Raw genomic sequence first — 24,461 nt, 5'->3', positions numbered from 1 at the left:
GCCCATGTCTCTCACACACACACCATACCAGTCATGCCCCCATGACCAGTTTCTGTCTCACACACCAATCATCTCCCAAACAGTCTTTGGCACACACACACCAGTCACCTTCCTGAACAGTTTCTCTCATGCCATACACACACACACACACACACACACAGGCTTTCCACTCCCATGTTCTACTTACATATATGGGCTTCTCACTCTCATAATCACTTTCTCTGTGTCTCTCTCTCTCACACACACACACACACACACACACACACTCCCTCACCAGTCTCTCACTTCCATGCTTGTTCTCTCCACATGCACAGGCTTCTCATTCCCATAATCACTTTCTTTCTCTCTCTCTCACACACACACACACTCACCAGTCTCTCACTCCCATGTTCTCTTTCAGATATACAGGCTTCTCCCTCCCATGATGTGTCTCACACACAGCCAGGTTTCTCACTCCCATGCTCACTCTTCACATGCACAGGCTTCTCATTCCCATAATCACTTTATTTCTCTCTCACACACACCAGTCACCTGATCTCGCTCATGCATACACACACACACACACAAAGGCTTCCCACTCCCATGTTCTCTTTCAGATATACAGGCTTCTCCCTCCCATGCTGTCTCACACACACCCAAGTTTCTCACTCCCATGCTCACTCTCTTCACATGCACAGGCTTCTCATTCCCTGAATCACTTTCTCTCACATTCACACACACCAGTCCTTTTCTCTCACACACACCGTCACCTTACCAAGCAGTCTCTCTCTCTCATGCATGCACACTCACCCAGGTTTCTCACTCCCATGCTTTCTTTCACCCCGACACCAGGCTTCTTACGCCCATGCCTTCCCACATACCCAGACTTCCCACTTCCATGCTTTTTCTCTCTCACACACACACATCAGTCACCTCTCTGACTAATGTCGCACACTCTCACATACACACCAGTCATCTCCCTGAGCAGTCACTTTCATTGTCTCTCACATACACACACACACATCAGCTCTCTGACCAGTCAATCACACACAGGCTGGCTGCTTCTCTCTCCTTCTCTCACTCACTTCCTCTCCCCCCCCCCCCCGGAGCACAAATGGGAGCTGCAGCAGCCCCCGCATGCCAAGAAAGAAGAATCCCATCGGCCGCGGGAAGCTCATGCTGCTGACTCCTTTCTCGATTACCGGCTGCTTCAATTGCTCGGGGACCGATGCTACAGCCGCCGCTGCTACTTTATCACGCGGCTCTTTCTCCTTCCCGTGCACCGCGTATCACTTCCTGTTCCGGGTCACGGGAGGGGGGGGGGGGGGCAGGCGCGGGAAGAAGAAAAAGCCAGTCACGGGTGCCACAGCTTCCTCTAGCACTGCTACCGTTCCCACTGGGCTTGAACGTGCTGACAGCCCCGCGGCAACGGCAGCGGGAGAGACCGGGAGCGCGCGACACACCTGCCGGTGCTTCGTGGTGCCGCGGACCGGCAAAAAACTCTCACGGCCCGGTCCCGGTCCGGTGGTTGGGGACCCCTGCGCTATAGTCTATAAACTTTTAGATTTTTACCTTAGATGTATTTGGACTCAGGTTGATAAAACTGTAATCTTGTGTGATAAACTTGTCTTTCCAAGTACAATACGCTGTATCATTGATGCTGAAAAATATATATGAAATCGTTATTATATCTTTTGTATGTAATGTTGATTAAATGTAATACCTGTTCTCATATATGAACTAACCTTTTTATTTCATGTGCACTTCATAGTCTTGTGAATGCGATACATCTGTTGGATTCCCAATTCAGACAACGCATTAATCATGTACTGCGACTAGAACAGCTATATGAGTAATATCAAAAGATAAAAATTTAATTTAAATTCAGAATAATGATGTGGCTGAATGAACAAAATGTTTTTGTCAATCAAAATTACTACCAACAGTACAACCCATAAAAATGATCATAACATTATGTGTGTCTTTGTGTCTGGGGAATAAAAAACCATAAATCAGGAGCTGTGCCAGTGTTCTTATTAAAGCATAATAATTTGATGTATTTCCATTGGGAAACATGCCCCATATCTTAAATCATTTTTATCTATTCTCAAGTTATTTATCTTACTTAAGCCCGGTTATACTTTCTCATAATGATTCTATCTTGCCACTTGAAAAACTCTAAACATAAGGTTTCAAAAATCGGGATACTTTTACCAAATAGAAAGTCTATAAAAAAATCTGAAAAGTCAAAGATTGTACCAGAACCATTCATTGTAAACACAGGGCAGTGAATATAGAAAGGGGCAGCTTTTTATTTCATTTTTGCTGTACATAATTATTTCATTATTGACGGCTGGCTCCCCTTGAAAAATGATATTGTGAATCATTGCGCTGCACATGCGATCCCTTAACTACACTTGAACTAACATTACTGTATACATTTATTCCAACATTGGCAGCTAGCCCCGCTTTGAAAGAAGTTGTTGTAAATACCTTGCGTTTCACTTCTGAATCCCCGTCTCCACCCGTAATAGCAATCATTGAGACAAGAACCCCGAACCATTCTTTAATACCAAATTTTGGCGCCACAACCGGGTGTCAGTCAAATCGCCGATTTCAAATTATAAGTTTTTTTTGGGTTGTACTATTGGTAGTAATTTTGATTGACAAAAACTTTTTGTTCATTCAGCCACATCATTATTCTGAATTTAAATTTAATTTTTATCTTTTGATATTACTAATATAGCTGTTCTAGTCGCAGTACATGATTAATGCGTTGTCTGAATTGGGAATCCAACAGACGTATCGCATTCACAAGACTATGAAGTGCACATGAAATAAAAAGGTTAGTTCATATATGAGAGCAGGTATTACATTTATTTTAATCAACATTACATACAAAAGATATATAACGATTTCATATATATTTTTCAGCATCAATGATACAGCGTATTGTACTTGGAAAGACAAGTTTATCACACAAGATTACAGTTTTATCAACCTGAGTCCAAATACATCTAAGGTAAAAATCTAAAAGTTTATAGACTATAGCGTACACAACTGGAGATAAATCCACCCCATTTTTTGGAGTTAGTTTTTAAAAAGGGTTCTTTTAAACATGGGCAAATTGCAACTACAAGATTTTCATAACTAATTTTATTTTAATGTCACCATTTAATTTGATTTTATCTATATGTTTTTAAATAGTTTTTTGATATTTAATATTTATGTTTTTGTTGATTTATATATTTACAGTAAACAAAGCATTTTGTGCAATTTATTTTTAGCCCCTGAGGCAGTCATTCCGTAGATGGCGAAACTCAGCCAGAGTCGGGCTTTAAGAAATAGATACGTCTCCACTGCAATAAAGTTTTGAAAAAAACTGTGGCATCTAATTCCTGTTGTTTTCCTGACGGCTTTCTTAGATCGCCTTCCTTTTTGAGACCTGTACATAATCTTTTCATCCAAACACTGTACAGCTAGGAGTACAAACATCCAATCAGAAATGCAAGGAAGGCAGCCTTTCCAACTCACCCGTGGAGAGAACAACTGCCACGCAACTCTAGTAGCAGCCTGACACCTAGTAGAATAAGCCCCCAGACTAGGAGAACGCTAATTTATGCCAACACAAGCACCTCTTTAATCCCTCTAGCATTAGTCACCTCTGTCCATTAGTATGACCTGTGACCAGCACATAAAAGGAAAGGTAATCTGACCTTTAAGGATCATTAGTGATCTTCATATACCTCAAACAGTTAAAACCTGGCGATCCTGATAGAAAGCCTTGGAACTGGAACTAGGGCTCTTAAATGCATGCAACTCAAATGAATGAGACCTAAGAAAGACTGAAATCACCTTTGGCCAAAAGGGATGGTATTGTTCAGACAGAAACCCTGACCTCCAAAAACTGAAGAAAGAAGTTCCTACCTGACAAGGCCAGCAACTGAAATGCTGGCCAAAATGATAGCCACTAAGAACACTGCCCTCAACGTAAGGTCCTTCAAAGATGCCCTCTATAAAGGGCTGGAATGAGACTCCACAACAGGAACAAACAGCAGAGCAGAGGATGGAAATGTAACAGTCCCTCCAAAATTCCACCACATCCAGGTACAAGGCTATGGACAAGCTCTGTAGTTTCTTCCTGTAACAGGATGCTGCCGCCGCCACCGCCACCTGTACTTTCAGAGAGCTTAAAACAAGATCCTCCTGAGACCATTCTCCAAAAAGGAGAGAATGAAAGTATGGATGCCTGAAAAGGAGAAACTCCTGATAGCCGACCCTAGGAACCAAACAACTTCCAGGCTCACACATAAACTAATGAAGTGGATGCTTTTCTAGCTTGCAACAAAGGAGTAATAACCTCTGCAGTCTGCTAATTAGACCTGCAAACCATGGATGTCTGGGCCACGCCAGAACTGCCATATGTCGATGTGCCTCTATCTGGGGAGAACCCTTAGGTGCCATGGAGAAGTCACACAGATTAGAATGTCAAGGCCATGACTAAGATAGGTCGATCAGGCCTAGACTCGCTCCCATCTCTGACTAAAAAACTCCAGTACTCTGATGGTCAAACTCTCCGGCATAAAATCCAACTGAAGAGTTCCCCACCTGGCTTTGATATAAGCAAACATTTCTTGCATCAGCATTCAGTCCAAGGACCAGACTGCCTGCTTAAAAAATATCCACATAAGAACATAAGAAATTGCCATACTGGTCAAACCAAGGTTCCATCAAGCCTAGCATCCTGTTTCCAACAGTGGCCAAGTCAGGCTACAAGTACTTGGCAAAGACCAAAACACTAAGTAGATTCCATGCTAATGATGCCAGTAATAGTAGTGGCTAATCCATAAGTCAACTTGATTAATAGCAGTTAATGGACTTCTCCTCCAAGAACCTTATCCAAACCTTTTTTAAACCCAGCTAGCCAGATCCTCTGGAAACAAATTCCAGAGCTTAATTGTGCGTTGAGTGAAAAATAATTTTCTCCGATTAGTTTTAAATGTGCTACTTGCTAACTTCATGGAGTGCCCCCTAGTCCGATTATCTGAAAGAGTAAATAACTGATTCACATTTACCCTTTCTAAACTTCTCATGATTTTAAAGACCTCTATCATATCCCCCCTCAGCAGTCTCTTCTCCAAGCAGAACAGCCCTAATCTCTTTAGCCTTTCCTCATAGGGGAGCCATTCCATCCCCTTTATCATTTTGGTCACCTTTCTATGTACCTTCTCCAGTGCAACTATATCATGCACAACTCTTACCCTAGTAGCATAAGGTACCAACGAAGACTTTAAAATATTTTTTTTGGTCCACCCACCTAACAATCCCGCTTCCAAGACAATCAATGGATTCTTGGTTCCTTCGTGCCTGATTTATATACGCAACTGCTGTTGCATTATCCAACAGAATTCTCATTTGGCTTCTGATCAAAGGCTCTTGACTTCAAACGATTAATGGACAAGGAAAATACAACCACCATCTAACGTCTTTGTGCCATTCATTTAGCTTGTGGCTCCCTATCCGCTTAGTCTAGCATCTGTGGTAGCCATCACCCAATCTGGAAATTCCAGCTTTTCTCTTCTTGGGCAGGCCACCCTGCCAGTCATCAGGAAAGACTACACTGGACTAAGCATGCCTCCCTCCCCACCCCCAGGGAGTGCACAGTCATCTGCAATAGGCTCCTATGAGCTACTGCTCAATGGATAAAGTCGATATGGATGTCATAAATCCCAGCCCCAGAAGCCAAATCCAAATCCTGGGAATCTTCAAATATCTGCCATAAGGAATACTTTCTCCATCTTTATCTTGTAGCGAGCACCTAGATATTCCAGGATCTGGGAAGGAACCAGATTACACTTGACTAAGTTGGGCACCCAGCTAAAACTCTACAACAAAAGAATTACTTTGTGCACAGACAACCCTCCAAACGTCACCTGAATTGGCCAATCCTCCAAGGAAGGATGTACCATGAAGCCTTCATGGCAAAGAGCTGCTTCTAAACCCACCAGAACCTTGGAAAATGTGAACAGAACTGTGGCCAGGCCAAAAGGCATTGCTTGCAAATGGAAAATGCCTGCCTAGCACCGAAGACCTGATAAATTGTTGAAGGACCTTTCAAACAGTAATGTGCTTATAGACCTGGATAAGAACCAAACACACCAGAAAGTCTCCCTTCCTGACCACTGCAACGTCAGAACAAAGTCTCCATACTAGCAAGAGACACCAGTAAAACTGCATGCACCTTCCGTTAAAATCTAGAATAGGCCAAAAGTACCTTTTTCTCTGGAACCAAAAAGTAATTGAATTAAAGACCTTGTTCTGCCTCCAGAACTAGAACAGCAACTGCTAAATGGAGAAGACAGTCCCTTTGTAAGTGGAAAGCACTAGGGGAAAATTTGAAACTCTGTCATCAGGTTGGCAAATCTAACGTGTAACCATTCCAAACCATGGAAACATTTCACTGTTTTGGGAGTTACCCTGTTCCATTCCTTGTAAAACAGGAACCACACCAACTTCCAATACATATAACTGAGAAGTAGATCGCATAAGTCCCATGGGAGCTTGCAAGGTCCCCTGAAATAATACCAACCCAACATGAGTCCTGTGGTGGCCATCTCAAAAAGGCCGACTTACTTGGATACCACTTCTGCGAAGCCTAACTCTTACTCGGGCAATAATATCAGGCATCCCGAAACTTCTGTCTATAGAGAAAAGTTATCCTACACCAATCCATTAGACAAACTCCCCTGGGCGGTACACTAGCCTCTTCAAATCATGCCTGAAAAGAAGTCTATCCCTAAAGAGGTTACCAAACTGGGACCAGACATCCGCTATCCACGTATGCAACCAAAGGAGTTGTCATGCCGATTCTGCATGTATCTAAGGTCAAAACTAATCAGGTGTTCCAAAGGAGCCTCATCAGAATCCACTACTGGGATCTGCCAATGCAAGCAGGCTCGAGTCATAAAATTACTGCATACTGCCATTCTGCTGACCAACACTGAACCCTCAATTACTTTGGAGTTGCCCTTTCAGCTTCCTTTCCTGAGCAACCTTAAAGCAGCACAACTCTCAATTGGGACAGAGGCATTCTTAGTGTCTGGAGAGTACTGCGTCAACTTTGGACCCTTCAACAAGGCAACCACAGGAAGAAAATACAAATCTGCCATGGCTCTGCCCATCTGCAGGCCAGCCTCCAGATTATCCCATTCTTTAAAAACAAAATCTTAACAGTGATAAAGCAGAAAAGCATTAGCGGGAACTGTAGGCCCCTGCATATTGGGATTCTCCTCTTCCGGATCCACTTTCATGCCTAATTGCACTAGCACCCGAGTCAACATGGTGGTCACTTGTCCATACTAAAACAACACATTACCTTCAGGTCAACACCCTCAGCTATATGGATTTCCCCTTCCTCCAAAGGATTTCCATTCTCATCCCTGACCAGAGGGAAATCAGCAGCCAAAGTCTCCTGAAAGTTTCCATCTGAAACCATAGAGTCCAAGTCCAAAGGTAGTTCTGTCTTTTTTTTTTCTTTCTTTAGGACAGGAGGGAGTATAGAGATCAAAGATGCTCCTTTTTTTTTTTTCCAGACCTGTTAGAATTAGCCCTTTCTTTAATAAATAGGTCTTACAGATAAAGTAAAACTCAGGAGAAAAAAAAAAGATTTACAGAGGCCACCTCCCAACACTATTCTGACTCCTTCCTGAAGCTGGAATCAGAATCGGGGAGGGGGGAGGATTAGCCTCAAAGTCCCCCTACACTGTGGGGTAAGAGACCAAAATAGCTTCCATTCCCAGTTCACTACACTCCCTAGAAGGACCCAACTCAAATTCTAAATTATACTGCCTGCAGTACACTCCCCCGCCCCCACCCACTTATTCCCCTGCACCGCGGGGGAAAGAGAAAATGGCTAACAGACCTGCTGTGCACATTTGCTCAGCAGAGCAGCACATTAAAACCTGCTGCTACTGTTCCTTTGGGATAGCTCATTCAGCCTCTGCAGCTGAGAGATAGAGACCTTTTTGCTATCCATGCAAGGTTCTCAGAGGGAAAAACCTTATCCTGATGCTCCGTACAGGCTGCTTTCTGCACTGCATGGGAAAGGCCATCTTATGAACAGGGACATGGCAGAAAGGGATGCAAACCTCTGCTGTAAAGGATCTCCCTCCCTGCGGTCTAAAGGCAAAGTCCAGGAGCTCACACCGCAGGAAGGATTCACAGAAGTGATTCCTCTCCTCTCCAATGTTGGCCTTCCTGCCTCTCTGCTCATATATTTTTTTTTGTAAATCTTAAAAAGGGACAATCGCCCCAAAACAAATCAAACTCTCAAAAAAAAGGCAATACTTTCCCTTAGAAGTCTACATCTGAGTCCACAGAAGGGAAACCTCGACAGGGAGAGAGAAGAGGCATAGGAATGAGGGAGCCAGCAACACTGGCTATCAAAACCCAGCTAAGTTAAAGGGTACAAGGCAAACGAGGGTCACCTACTCCCTGCCTGATCCCTCTCTACCAGGAGGATGGCTTGTAAACAGGACTTAGCACCCCTGGGAGTAAGAATCTTGTCTCAAAGTCTGCACCTCTACCATCTGCTGGAGATAGATAATACTGAGTGACTGCAGGTAGAACACTATTTTATGTACAAACAGCATTGTAAAGCTTTTCTTCTCTGTCTCCATCTGCTGGTAGAGGAGAAAAATCCAGTTGTCTGGGCTGATCTGGGGACAATAAGGAAATCTATTTTAATCAACAGGGCATCTTCCTGGATCGTTCTCTACAGGGGACATTCCCTTTCTGTGCATGTCCCCCAGTTAAGGCAGGCCACACAAGGTGAGGTGGGTGCTTCTACTCACAATAACTATTGGTTTTGCACAAATGTGCTACAAGTCTTAATTATTTTACAGATTCACCAAAGTCCTATATTTTTAGAAAGGATGAAAACCATTGCCACTTTATGTTCTTGGAGTTTAATGTGATCTGAATCCTGAGCAGATTTTTCACAACACAGCACAGTCTGACAGAAGCAGAGATGGAGAAAACCAGCACGACACATACCTGCAAACATAGTATGAAGTTTCTCCAACACATCCACTTGATCTAACCAAAGATCAGAGACAAACACAAACATGGCATCTTCATTCTCTTCCTCAAGCTGTTTTAGTTTCACAGAAGCTTTGACGGATGTTGAAGAGGGACCTCCAAAAAAATTAATGTTCCCATAATAAGCCCTAAATAATTAAAATACAAATTTTGTTGTTTTAAATTCAAAATTTTCAAGTGTTCTTTTTTTCTTTTGTGGAAAATATCTGATTTAGATTTTACATTTGTGGTATATGATTTCTGATTTATTAAAGAGTTTTTTTGCTGGCTTCGTTTTCAGCTTTTGACCTATTTACTATGAGCACTCAAATTTCAGCTCTGTGCTTTCTTTATCGGAGAGTGCCACTAGGCTATTTTCAATGGGGTGGGGGCAGGGACAGAGCAGTTTTCCATGCAGACTCATTATAAGTAAACACACAGCGAGAGGTCTGTACCATACCTCTGCCGCCTTCACTCATCGCTCTCCCCACTCGCCACAATTGTGTCTTCTTTCAGGTGAGAAGGGAGTGCCAGCAACGCTGCTGTACACAATCTTCAAATACAGTAATACAACCATTTACAGAGTCTAACTTAGTCACTACATACTTTCAGTTGTCTACCATGCTTACTATTTCAAAGGATTTTAAACTAATTTAATTAGTATATGCTATTTCTGTATCTCATAGCAGAGATGGAAAATACCTGCCTACTAGAGAGACAGGGCACCTATTGTTTTCCACACTGAACATCTCTTTGCTCACATCTATAGATATTCTAAACTAAAATGAGAGAGAGCTCACTGTCAGAGTATTACAGGTTTATGCTAAAGCATTATTCAGGCTAATCCCCTCTGCAGAGGCAAAAGTTATAGGAAAATTAGTTCTTACCTGTTAAATTTTTGATCAGGCCAGACGCCCGAGATTTGCCTCCCTGCCAGTAGATGGAGAAAGTTTCACTGACTATACATAACCCAGTGTGCCACCTGCAGTCCCTCAGTATTGACTTGTACACAAGTCAAGATGACAGCAACAACCATAAACTTCTATGCCAACTCCATCCCCTCCAATGAGCTGGAGGAAGGTGAAGTTGCCCAAAAAGACAATGAAAAACTTGTTTCCCAAATTTAACAATCACCATTGAAAACCTCCAACAACTCTGCACTTTATATAAAGCAATAGTACGAGTGGCAGACTCTCCCCCAAATGGGCAGGTTTCTGGACTGATCTGTGGTTCTAAAGTAATGAAAATTAGCAGGTAAGAACCAATAAACATGTGGATAAAGGTGAACCTGTAGATGTAGTGTACTTGGATTTTCAGAAGGCATTTGACAAAGTTCCTCATGAGAGGCTTCTAGGAAAAATAAAAAAAAGTCATGGGATAGGTGGCGATGTCCTTTCGTGGATTATAAACTGGCTAAAAGACAGGAAACAGAGAGTAGGATTAAATGGACAATTTTCTCAGTGGAAGGGTGTGGGCAGTGGAGTACCTCAGGGATCTGTATTGGGACCCTTACTTTTCAATATATTTATAAATGATCTGGAAAGAAATACGACGAGTGAGGTAATCAAATTTGCAGATGATACAAAATTGTTCAGAGTAGTTAAATCACAAGCAGATTGTAATAAACTGCAGGAAGACCTTGTGAGGCTGGAAAACTGGGCATCAAAATGGCAGATGAAATTTAATGTGGACAAGTGCAAGGTGATGCATATAGGGAAAAATAACCCATGCTATAGTTACACAATGTTAGGTTCCATATTAGCTGCTACTACCCAAGAAAGATCTAGGCGTCATAGTGGATAACACATTGAAATCGTCGATTCAGTGTGCTGCGGCAGTCAAAAAAGCAAACAGAATGTTGGGAATTATTAGAAAGGGAATGGGGAATAAAACGGAAAATGTCAATGCCTCTGTATTGCTCCATGGTGAGACCGCACCTTGAATACTGTGTACAATTCTGGTCGCCGCATCTCAAAAAAGATATAATTGCGATGGAAAAGGTGCAGAGAAGGGCGACCAAAATGATAAAGGGAATGGAACAGCTCCCCTATGAGGAAAGACTAAAGAGGTTAGGACTTTTCAGCTTGGAGAAGAGACGGCGGAGGGAGGATATGATAGAGGTGTTTAAAATCATGAGAGGTCTAGAACGGGTAGATGTGAATCGGTTTTTTACTCTTTCAGATAATAGAAAGACTAGGGGGACTCCATGAAGTTAGCATGTGGCACATTTAAAACGAATCGGAGAAAGTTCTTTTTCACTCAACGCACAATTAAACTCTGGAATTTGTTGCCAGAAGATGTGGTTAGTGCAGTTAGTATAGCAGTGTTTAAAAAAGGATTGAATAAGTTCTTGGAGGAGAAGTTCATTACCTGCTATTAATTAAGTTGACTTAGATAATAACCACCGCTATTACTAGCAACGGTAACATGGAATAGACAGTTTTTGGGTACTTGCCAGGTTCTTATGGCCTGGATTGGCCACGGTTGGAAACAGGATGCTGGGCTTGATGGACCCTTGGTCTGACCCAGTATGGCATGTTCTTATGTTCCCTGTACGTACCCAGATAAGTCCAGATTCCTGGGATGTACTTAAGCTCCCCTTAACTCATGTGGGACCTAGAGAGTTCTGCTCGTAGAACACTCTCACCAAAGCACATGGAAGCTGGAGCCCCGATATCCAAGCAATAATGCCTAGCAAAAGTGTGGAACAACTTCCCAGTAGCCATCCTGCAAATTTTATATGGAGACGCCTGTTGTGACTCAGCCCAGGAGGTCGTCTGAACACGTCGAGTACGCCCCTAAACCCGATAGCATGCGCCCTTTAGAAATGTAAGTTGACTCAATTGCTTCCTTCAGCCACCAAGCAATTGTAGCCTCAATAATGCACGCCTCCCATCTAAGAGCCTAAGCTCCCCCCCCCCCCCCCCCCGTGAGGCATAGAGGAATCCAAATCCAAAAAAGCTGGATGTTCCACTGTCTGACTAAGATGAACTGCCAAGACTACCTTAGGCAGAAAAGAAAGCACCATGCATAAAAATACCCCTGAATCCAAAATCTGTAGGAAGAGATCTCAACACGACAGTGCCTGCAGCTCTGAAGTTCTCCTGGCTGAACAAATAGCCACTAAGAAAACCACTTTAAGAGTCAAGTCCTTAATCATAGTCTCTTTAGTGGTTCAAACTGAGCCTCACACAATCCTCTAAGGACATGATTCAGATTCTGAGACTGACAAATGTTCGGCACCTAAGGAGGCAAGTTCTTAGCTCCCTGAAGGAACTGTAAAACATCTGGATGTGCAGACATAGGACACCCTTTCACTTTATCCCAAAGACAACCCAATGTTGCTACCTGGACTCTCAAAGAGTTAAAGGCCAGTCCCTTGACCAGAACCTCCTGTAGAAAAGCCAAACTATGTGCTGCAATAGGCTGAACAGGCTGAGGCTGAACTCCGTCAACAGCAGACCATGACTCGAAGACCCTCCACATTTGCACATACACCAACGATTTAGAAGGTTGCCTAGCCTGCAATAAGGTGGAAATAACTGCTTCTGAATATCCCCTCCATCTCAGTCATCTACTTTCAGAAGCGAAGCCACAAGACAGAAGTGAGCCGCCTGACCTGAAAATATTGGGCACTGGTGGAGAAAAGTCAAGCAATGTGCAAACCTCAGCAGTCTGTCTATGGCCATGTTGATCAGATCTGGTAACCATGGTCAATGTGACCACTACGGAAATACCAGGATCACGTTGCCTGGATGTTTCTCCTGCCGCCGTAATTCTTTGTCCACCAGAGGCCATGGAAGGAAGACAAAGAAGAATCCCTCGAGTCCACAGCAGAACCAGAGCATAGATTCCTTCTGTACTATGTTCTCTTTGGTGGCTATAAACCCGCAATGCCTTGGTGTTCTTTTTGGTCGCTATTCAGTCCATATGGGGATACCCCCATCTTCTGTGAATGAAACACATTGCTGCCTCCAACAGCTCCCATTCCCAGGGATCAAACTTTCTCAGACTCAAAAAACCCGCCTGAACATTGTCCATCCCAGTGCTCCAAGTGCTGTTCTGCACAGAGAATCAACACTCGTGTCTCTCGAGTCACCGCCTGATTCTTGGTTCCACCTTGATGGCTGATGTAAGCCACCACGGACGCATTGTCCGATAGGATCCATTCTAGATGGCCGCGTAACTGTAGCAGACAGGCAAGCAGAGCGAAACACACTGCTCTCGTCTCTGACTGATAGACCATGAGGGCCTCCTGTTTCAACCACTGGCCCTGAGCAGACTGTTATGACACACTGCCCTCCATATGGAGAGACTTGCATCGGTGGTGACTATTACCCAAGTCGGAACCACCATTTCTGCATCATGCTCGAGAATGGTGCAATTAAGCCACCACAGAAGACTGTCCCTGGCTTCCCCTTCTAATGCAACAGGAAGATGAAACTCTTCCAATAACAGATTCTAGCAGGAGAGAAAAGCTCCCTGCAGAGGACGCATATGCTCAAACGCCAAATGTATTAATTCCAGTGTCGATACCATAGAACCAAGGACCTGTAAATAGTCTCAGTACCTGGGCACCAAAAGCTCTAGCAAATGCCGATTCTGATTCTACAATTTCAGCAATCTCTCTCCATGAGAAACATTATCTCCACCAGTGTGTCCAACTGAGCTCTCAGATACTCCAGAGTTTGAGAGGGGACTAACTGTCTCTTTGATAGGTTCACCACCCACCCTAGAGACTGCAAGCGCATCGGTATCTTTTGTACTGACCGTCAACAGGGGTCCTCCGATTTTGCACAAATGAGTCAGTCATCCAGTCATGGATGCACCAACACACCCTCCTTTTGCAATGCGGCTGCCACCACCACCACCATCACCATAATCACACCTTGGGGAAGGTATTCAGAGCCGTCACCAGCCAAAAGGAAGGGCTCAAAACTGAAATTATTCCCCTAGGACCATTTACCTTAGGAATCTCTGGTGCTCTGGGCCTGATGGCTATGTGCAGATACACCTCTGTCAAATTGAGAGATGCCAAGAACTCACCCTTGTGTAGCGCCATGATAGACCTCAGAGTTGGACAACAGAGTCTCCATGAGGAAACGAGGAATCTTGAGAGCTGCATTTACCTGCTTTAAATCCAATAACGGCCAAAACGTCCCTTTTCTTTTTTCCAGAAAAAAATAGATGGAATATAGGAAAATTGGTTCTCCCCTTTTTAAAAGCTTGCCTCTGTGGGCATTCCACTGAAGGCCAATTAATTCTTGAATTGGAAACAGGCAGGAAAGAAACAGGATGCTTAACTTAAAATGACCTCCAAGGGGTAATATACCTGGGACACGCTTTAGATGACACTGGGCAGCTGCTATCTTTTACCAGAATGTGTGAACTGTATGGGCTGCCTAAGCAGCATTTTTTTGGATATGTGCAATTGGGACATTATCTGCGCAGCCTGGGTCCTTCAGCTCAACATATGACAGTGTTTAAAGCTTTGAATGGTTTTTTTCAATTTGATCATACTAAGGAGCCCTCTATGTCCAGTTATTACAGGCAGCTGATCAGGCACTCACAGAAGGAGGCTGGTGTCATTCCAGTTGATCGTTGGAACCGCGAGGGTATATTTTTGCTGACCTCCCGTATTTACTTGCATAGTTTACGAAATGTTCTTCAAATTACTGGGAACATGTACTTTCGGGAGATGCATCTTAAATTTTTAAGCCGGGCGTATTTGGCACCACAATTGGCATATAAGGCGGGTGTTATTAGCTCAGCTCAGTGTCCGCGCTGTCGGGTGGGGCTGGGGACCTTGGCGCATGTTTTCTGGGGATGTCCCTCAATGGTGAACTATTGGCGGCGCATTGCTTTGTATTTGGGAGGGCTGGTTGGGGTTCAGTTACCAATGTCTCCTTACCTCTGGTTACTACATTGCGTAACTCGCTTCCTGGTGGCGGAGTCTGGCCCCCGGATATTGCTTCAAAAGGCGGGTCTAGTGGGGAAGAAGATCATTCTACTGCACTGGTGTGACCCGGACCCGCCGACCTTTTGGTTGTGGAGGATTCACTTTCATAGACTGATGCAGTTGGAGGCGATTCATGCTCGGACTTCACCCAAGCGACGGAAACTTTTCTTGCACACGTGGGAACCATATTTGCAATCTTTGCCTCAAAGGGCTCGCAGCTTGGCCCTGAATGATTAACTGTGCTTTAGTGGAATTGTCTGGACGGTATCTGCATGGGTTTCTGGTCTTCGGTGGGGGGTTTGGGGGAAGGGGGCGGTGTTTGAGTAGGGCGGGGGGAGGGGGTGGGAGAACAGTAGGGATTGGGTGGGTTATCCCTGAAAAGAGTGTTCCAGTTTTCATGGCAATTTAATGTGCATATCTGGTGTATTGGTTTTATTTTTTCCTGTTGCATTGTGATTTGTGTGTACAATCGCTCAATAAAAATATATTGAACAATGACCTCCAGCAACCTACTATGCAGGGTTCACATGCTCGGGCCTCCCTTTTGTCAGTCATGGTGGGAAAACGCCACAGAGAGTCTTGTCCCTGGTAATGTTCAAGGGGGTGTTGATTGTGATAGGGAATTGGCTCTCTCACCTCTAAAAGAGGGAGAAATTACATCTGATTGAGAGCCACATTGGACTCTGCTGAAATTTTTTTCTTTTTTCACAGAACTGGGTGGCTCAGACCCTGAACACACTCGGCACGGTCAGTGTCTGTTCAGCAGAAGACCTTTACTAGAACCAGAGACTCCTTCATGGGTGCAAGTGCCTCTGCACCTCCATGGGACAGGGAATCCTCTGGCAATAGTTGAGGAGCCGATTCCCCTGGCTCTCCCATCAACACTGCTAGGGAATTTAAAATGGTCGCTGTTCCCGCTTTGACAAGGAAAGCCTCAGTGCTAGATCCAGTCACCTGTGAGACTCATTTAGCTGTTTGGTCTAGCGCTGGGCTCCCTGAAATGCCTTCCCCACTAGGGAGATACATGGAATATAAGCGTCTGAATTTAGGCACGACCATGAATCTGCACACAAACGGTAGCCTGCCTCACGCCATTGCCACATGTCACGAGCAATGCGCCACTATCGCCACCTTGTTTACCTGAACCTCAGGAAACCACTGGGCGACCAGTCCTGAAGCAATGATCAAGGCCCCGAGCAACTGGCACAATGATTCCACTGCCTCCCATTTGTTCTTGCTTGTTTTTTTTTTTGGTTTTTTTTATAAAAACAAAGCTTTAAAACTGCACCTTCTGCTGTAACTAGCCCCTGAACAAAGAGGAACAGAAATTCAATACTTTCCTGCTTAGACAGGACCCAAAATACAGAGCTTCCAGTGGTATGATTGCTGCCTTGTGGGGGATGAGGGATCTGGATCACTAGATATACAATCCCCATGGAAGCTCTGAGCGAGCTACCATAAAGGGTTTTCTGCCTCAAACCAGGGGAGGAAGGCCCCACCAGGGCCAAACAACCCACTGGGAGGCACTGTAGATCTAACTTCTCTTTTTCTTTTTTTATATACTCCAGACTGCAGGTTTTATCATCATCTACCATCTGCTGGAGACAGACAAATACTGAGGGACTGCAGGTGGCACACTAGGTTATATACAGTGTCGGTGAAACTTTCTCTGTCTCCAACTGCTAGCAGGGAGGCAAAACCCAGGAATCTGGACTGATCTGGGTATGTACAGGGAACATGGTTAACTGTCACCTGAACCAATCTGAAAAGTTTATCATATACCTCAGTCTCCAGCTCTCACCCAACCCCCACACACTGCTAGAAAAAAGAATCTAGTGAAGAAAAGCTAAAGATTATATAACAGTACTACCCTGTAAAGTGCACAATTTCATTTCCAGGAATTACACTAGTAAAGGGACTTCAAATAAGACAGGTCATAATTTGGAAGATCACCAAGACCAGCATTTCACCAATTTAGGTCGTACTGTCCTTTCTTCTCTATAATACTTTCAGTCCCTAGACTTGCTGCCACCTCCCCCCCTTCACAAAGAAAGGTAAAAGTAGCTTTCTTAACATCTTTTACCACTGGGTACACAATTCAATCCATCCAGAGGCACAATAACTTCTAGTAAAGTGAACCAATCATCTCAGAACTGGGGTGAAGGTCCATCATGCTCTTAAAAGCTATGCTATTGAAAAGGACTTCAACCTGATGAGGTTCAGGGCCTTTTAAATAGGGTAATGTTGAAAAGCACTAGAAAAATCTATTCAAATGCATGGTTTCATGTCCTTCCTTGTTTAAGCTACAGTACAATGGACTGTAATTAAAGTTATATCAAACCAAACATTTCAAACTGTTATAAAGGGTGAAAGGGATTGAAAAATCAAATTATGTACTGATTTTTATACAAAAATGTATACATTGCTATGGTATGTAATGTTGATTGGATTGCCTTAGCACATTTATAAACTTTAAATAAAAACAAAAATAAAATAGCACTTTTGCCAAAACTGCTATTTTTATTTAAAATTTATAAAATGTGCTAAGGCAATCCAAACAACATTACATACCATAGCAATGTATACATTTTTGTATAAAAATCAGTACATATATATTTGCAAATGCTACCATGCTGGTTGATCAATAAAGATGTCAATAGGCTATGACCCCCCCCCCCAAAAAAAAAAAAACACCACCACACATTTCAAACTGTCTCCTTTCTCCCCCCCCCCCACCCCACTCAAGTCATCCTAAGCCTTCCAGTCTGAGAACTTCTGATCTAGACTGTAGGCGATGTATACACACCTAGTGGTACTAGAAGGTTCAGTGGGTGGAAATCCAAAGGCATTGACATGAAATATTCGATCTTCATACCATCCTACCAAAATAAAACACACAAATCTTCTTGAAAATAAAATCAAACTACTTATCTAAAATGCTAGAATACTGCAAGCTGTTCTTCACTATATCATTAGATAAATGGTTTAAATCATATTTTAGCCAAATCATTTTAATACATAGTTTGACCATTATAAATTAACTAACATAATACAAAACCATCAAAAAGCATAAACAGAAAAATATTCCAAGATGATCTATTAGTTTAGAGTAGTCACATGCTTCAGGATTACTCCCTGACATGTCATTGCCTGATAAATACGACAAGCACATCAAAATTCTGCCCACTGCAGTATAGTACTAAGATATAGCTGTATACAATCCCTAAAAGTTATATGGGAAAAATCCATTTTGCTTATATTAGCATATGCTAAGACATTCTTTCATCTTTTTGGTACCCAGGTACCCTCATCAGAGATCTTTGCACTGTGAGGACTTTATCATCTGCTAGGATAAACAAAGTATTAGTGCCAGGTGGAGATAGAGTTGCTTACTTGTAACAAGTGTTCTCCAAAGACAGAAGGACATCAGTCTTCACACATGAGTGATGATAGATATCAGATGGAGCCAGGCATGGAACTTTGATCTCAAAGAATTCTAGAGCTTTCAAACATGCACTACAGAGCATGTGTAGCTGTGTTATCACCCTGCCCCCTAGGCAGAGTCCCTCAATACATGATATAGTTAATAAATGGAGAAACTAACTCCCAGGGGAGGTGGGTGGGTTTCATGAGGACTAACATCTTGCTGTTCTTGGAGAACACCTGTTACAGGTAAGTAACTGATTTCACAGAGGACAAGTAGGATTGTAGTCCTCACACATGGGTGAATCCCCAGCTAAAGGCTGCCCAAGCAGGACACAGTGGGGAACCCCACAGTGCTGAAAGCATCACCTTTTTCCCCATTTGCCTGTGAGGCAGCTGCCCCAAAAACGGGTCTAGGCAGGAAAAGAGCTGGATTCCACAAAAGAAAACCCCAATGTGTAGCAGGGGCATGATGCCAAGTTCAGCAAGAAGCATACTTTTCTCTCACGGGACTACTGCAGCCAGGGTTTGGATCAGCAAACCCCAACCGCAAGGTAGGTCTTGTTCCTTCTGGATACAGGAAAAGGTCTACAGAATCAACCAAAAGGAGAACACTTGAATGAAAACCGCACAACTTCCTTTGGTGTCACAAGACATCCAAAAAACCTCACTGGGGTCAGAAAGCCCTCCAGAAAGAAACTGCGGGCCATTAACATCTGAAGAACAGAATACCTTCGCAGAAGTGCGCCCAATCAATGACCGATAGGCACAATAGATAGAAAAACCCAAGCAACACTTGGGAAAAGAAGCAGCAACAGCAGCTAAGTCTGTGGCCAACCTTACTTGACAACATACCAGACAGATCTGACCACCTAGGAAAGATGTCACAAGTGTGAGGATGTAAAGCAATCCCTGATCGGAACTGCTAGCCCAAAACCTCCAGAGTTAAGCTAGGACTGAAGCTCACCCCCTTACTCACCCTGTCAAGGGTAGGCCTATCCATCCAGTTCACAGGATAGCTCAGATGAGCAGGAAGGCACTTTAGTCAATCCAGTGAAGTATGAAAAGCTAAAGGCAGTACTGACCAGAACTTGGCGAAATTACAGGGAGAAGGTGGTGTACCAATCCCTGCAGGTACACACTAAGACATACCATGAATGCCCTAGCTTTTCTCCCCTTCCCCCACCGACATTCTGACCGGAAGTCAGAAGGAGCAAAAAACACAAGGCAGACCCTGGGGCTGCCGGGATAGGAAAAAGCCGCTAGGCTGCATTTAACAACCAATTCACTGTTGATTGCAGTAGGGAGTTTACCCCTTCCCCTCTTGGGGTAGACCTTTCAGTATGACAGAACAGCCAAAACTGAGAGCCAACCTCCTGGGGAAGAAGGGGTGCCGTGAGTGCAATCCCCTGTAGAAACAGGATTCCTTTACCAATTTGGCAACCTGAAGGATATCAGGGTAGGGTTGGTCTGATCTCAGAACAGACTGCCCAACAACCTGGCATAGGTATCAATACCCTAGGCCAGGATTACGCATACTTTTCCCCCAAGGAATCATGTGGTCCATGAGATGGACAACGGTTGCCTGAGCCAGGACTTCCCTGCCCACCAACAGGTTATCAGTAAAAGGGAGAAGTATAGCTCGCAAGCCCCTACAACACAAGTGTAGCACCTCCATTGCGTGTTCCTTCATCCCCCAGTTCACACAGCCATAGATATGGCGAGAGGTTGAAAAGGTACACCTGCCAATTGAGATATAACTAGACCAGAACCCTCCCATTGAGATAGAGTCCCACATACGAGAAAGACAGGCAAAAGCGGTCATCCGCGAACATAGTGTGCTCCACAGATAAGAAAAGGGTGATTCCCGTGTGGGGAAAACCCCTAATTTTTTCCAGGGAGTGGCCCAAAAGGGGAGATCCTGCTTAGGATGGTGAGACCGAATTCGGAATAACTCCCTCGCGAAATAGATCTGCTGCACCACAAGATGACCTAGGGATGAGAGTTAATGCCCGACTTGCTCTCAGATCCCGTGGGGAACAGAGCACAACCCCTCGTCAGAGGTAATGAAATTCCTTTTTTGGTAAATGGGAACAAGGACCATCCCTTGTAGGGGCAGACAACCCAGTAGCCCAGGAGGAACCCACAAGGGCCACTCTCTGGAAACCCATTCATATCTCCCCTATCTGAAGGGATAGGAAAGCAATGGGAATCGGGGCCTCCTGATCCTGAAAATCCTTCCTACTCTCCTGGGGAGAGTGGTTTACTAACTGATTGCTGAGGTTCATAAGTGATCAAGTGGCCAGAGGTGGCCACCCAGTCAAGGGGTAGGACAATAATCCATGGACCAGCGAGAATGGTCCAATTACAACTGCTGCTGTCCCTCCCCAGCACCTGCAGGTCCTGGCCTGCAAGGAGGTGCCCTGATACACAAGAATCAAGGCTTCATCCTGCTGACGGACCTGCAAGGGATGGAGCCCCAGTGACTTCACCCCTAAGGGGATTCAATGTAAGTTAATAGGGGAGGGGTTACAAAATACACCCCTCTTCTGTGGGAGGGAAAGACTCCTGACACTACCCTCCTGGTATCCACGCCCCTAGTAGCTCGACCAGGAACACAGGCTTCTGTCAGACTTGTAGCAGCGGTGCACATGGTGTGCTCGCCACAAGGGAAACACCAACACATCTACACTAAAGGATAACTGAAGTCCTCCGCTTTTAAAGTGCCATGACCAATACTCATGTGGCGGTACCCATCTTGCATATGGCGGTGCAAACACGCATCCCATTGCCACAATTGTGGGTAGAATTCCACAGCACAGCAGGGACTAAATACCACCTGTTAGAGTTTGCGGCTGCGCAATGAGAAAAAGCAATCCAAAAGCATGTGAATGTGTCCTCCTCACTAGTGTCCCACTGTACCCAAATGTGGGAAATAGATGAGGAAACAGATACATTGATGCGATGATGGCGGTTTTGCTATCTCTGGCACTGTACAGACGAGAGAATGCTGCCCTCCAGCACCTAAGGCACATGGAGGAATAGACGACCCCCACCATTCCAGACCATGCATGAAGCACTTCACTGTTATACCAACTCTTACAGTGCATCAACGGCATCCCCAGTGCCACTGGGGTTCTGACTATGGCTGCCCCTGGTGGTAGGCAGAGTTGCCCTCAGATTACCCATGGTACCTGACAACACTCCAAGAGGCTAATTGCAGCCCTTGGATTGGGGTCATGAATGGCTCACCTCCCTTTCCGCTGGTTAATGGCAGAAGGGAAGCCCATAGCAATTGAAGGTGCCCAGGTGCTCTGCAGCCTCTAACCATGTCCATCTGTGCCCACAGTGATTGTGGCGCACCCGGTGCCAATAGCACCCTCAGTGCTCACTAGCGATGGATCACAATCAATGGCACCAACGAAGATGCGCCCTGGGCTTCGAAGGTGCTTAACTGCACCATAGGCACCCGGCATGCAGCGCTATCGATAGTGCCCCAAGCAACTGCAGACAGCAACAGCCTAGTGGCACCCATGATGCACACAGCACCCAAAGGTGCCGATGGCTTGTCGAAAATGTACAAGGGTCGGTGGGCACCAATGGAGACCTGGGCCTGAAGGTGTCAATGGTCTTGCCGTACTGATGACACCCGTGGTGCACAAAGGCTGAGACTCCGTGGCACCAATGTGCTGCCTCGGTGCCCAAAGGAGCCAATGACAGCTGGTGTCCTCCACAGATCTCCTCAGCTCGGTTACATGCCCGAGTGTTGATGTTTCAGGCTTGACATTGTCCATGCCGGTGCCTATGGTTAATGCCAGACAAGATAGCATGCCCATGCCTATGGCTGACACCAGTTAAGACGGTGTCCATACCTTGCAACCCCAGTGCATTTGGCACTGTACGGTGGCTCCAGGCACCCAACAGTTGTATGCCATCGATGGCACATCTCAAGGCTACTGGTGCCCTTCTGGACACTGGCAAGTCGGCTCATCAGTGCTCGATAACCTTGAGGGCACTGGGCCATGGTGCACCCTGGATGCCTCGGTGCTCCAGGTTGATGATGACCCCAGTGCTCAACAGCACTATGGATTCCCATCTGAAGCCACTATTGGCCGAGGGCATCCATGGCACTCAAGGGCTCCGAGGACCTCCACCCACTGGCAGTCGGCCTCGAGGGTGACCAGGCACTCGATGGCACCCTGATGTGATTGTGCTCGATATAGCTGAAAGCAGCCATGAACAGCATCACTGGCAAACATGCCCAATAGCTTCCTTGTGCTCTGTCAAGGGTGGCCCCACACCTAGGTGGTCTCAAAAGGTGGCCAAGCACCTCAATGGCATTGATGGCAGCTCCAATGGCTTCGAGGATGGCCATGGCACTCGATGGCTGGCCTGGTTCCCGATGCGGTATGGACCACAACACCAGATGGTGCCACTATCCTGGTGCATCAACGCCCATGGCGTTGAGGATACTCGGGTCGATACTGTTCCTTTGGTGAATCGAGGACCCATGGCACATGATGGAGTCCATGGCATCTGAACCTTGAATCGACAGCATGCATGGAACTAGATGGAACTCACGGTCGATGGCATCAAGGGCACCCCAGCACGTCGATGGCATCAAGGGTGACCACGGTGCCCAATGGTGGTCCTGGTCCCCGACAAAGTTCTGATCGACTTGTCAGATCATCTGTGCACTGGTCACAGATGTGCATGGGCAACCGATACAGGGCATAGCACTGAAGGTAGTGCAGCAGCGCTGCTTGCATGGGCTCCTGTTCACCCTCTCTCACAAGGAGACTGTACTGCCATCACTGGCAAGCAGGACATGAGGCTGTGTCATGCAGGGCTTCTGTGAGTGGAGACTAGTTCCTTAGAATGTGGGGAGAATGAGCTCTCTCCTCCCCCCCCCCCCCCCACAAAAATGGTGCGGCCCTCGATATCTTCACTGTCTGCACTTCCATCAATGCTAATCAATCTGTAAATGACATGGAACTCCTGCAAGTTCCCAGGCTCAATGGCCTACACTAGGCAACACCGACAGACTGCATTCTGTCAGTCTTGTCAGCATCAGATGAAGGCACCAAAAACAGACGGCACAAGGAGAGGACACAAAAACTAAACTGCAGATGCAGCATTTATTTATTAAGAATTAGAAGTAAACTGCCAAGCTGCACCGTGACCATGTGGCTGGCAGAAAGTTGAAAGGTAGAGAAACTATAGTTTGTTTCTCATTTTACTTTAAGGAAAAAAAAAAACAGCTGCAGCTCCAGAAAAAAAAAAAAAATCACAACGAAACTGTGAGGAGAGAGAGCAAAGCTGAATACCATGACCACATGGCTCTGCAGAAAAAAAAAAAGACTGAGGGACTCTGCCTAGGTGGCAGGGTGATAACTACAGCTGCACGTCTGAAAGCTCTAGAATTCTTTGAGCTCAAAGTTCCGTGCTGGGCTCCATCCGATGTAGTCACCCATGTGCGAGGGCTACCATCCTGCTTGACCTCTGAGAATACGCATTCCCTTGGCAGGCATCAAACTCCAAACTACAGAAATTAGTAGTATGTTACATTTCTCTTTTGGGAAGACAGAATACTTTATTTTAAAGCTTTACAGATAGGGAGAAAACATTTGAACTTGGTTGGCTTTAGAATCTGTCAAACTGTTCAAGTAAAAGTTCACAGTGGCTTCATGTCCAGTCAGATGAGTGTGCTTACCTGGGTGGACAGTTACGTTTTAGTCCTGCACAGTTTGTGTGCTTGCTTACCTTGAAGAGAGTTCCCTTATGAAGCTGCTTCTGTGAGTAGCAATAGGTGAATGTCAGCACGTTCTGCCTCACTACAGAAAGTGGCGGACATGCTGATCTCGCTCAGTTCACAAAACCTTCTCCCAATGGCCTAAAGGAGACCTCTTCAAAATAAACTAGCCAATGATTATTTTCAGAATCTGAAATGTGTAATCCAGGCAAGTGATACTATCACTTGCACAATAATTGTGAACAAGATAATTTCCCTTTAATGTAGCCC

At 45.0% G+C, this 24,461-nt stretch overlaps 1 protein-coding gene across 5 annotated transcripts in view; it reads right to left on the bottom strand.

Annotated features, from left to right (window-relative positions):
* The window catches only part of POLE2 (DNA polymerase epsilon 2, accessory subunit), a 194,828-nt gene that overhangs the window by 99,565 nt on the left and 70,802 nt on the right, over positions 1-24,461 (bottom strand). For all 5 annotated transcript variants that reach the window (XM_029598380.1, XM_029598379.1, XM_029598377.1 and 2 more), the window contains 2 exons: positions 17,823-17,895; positions 9,034-9,206 (listed from right to left, as the gene is read on the bottom strand). In XM_029598380.1, the coding sequence (XP_029454240.1) occupies positions 9,034-9,206; positions 17,823-17,895 (246 nt within the window). The remainder of the gene's footprint in view (positions 1-9,033; positions 9,207-17,822; positions 17,896-24,461) is intronic.

Source organism: Rhinatrema bivittatum, chromosome 4 (assembly GCF_901001135.1).
Source record: "Rhinatrema bivittatum chromosome 4, aRhiBiv1.1, whole genome shotgun sequence".
NCBI lineage: Eukaryota > Metazoa > Chordata > Amphibia > Gymnophiona > Rhinatrematidae > Rhinatrema > Rhinatrema bivittatum.
The sequence above is the reverse complement of the archived record's forward strand: the minus strand, read 5'-3'. Positions and strand labels throughout refer to the sequence as shown.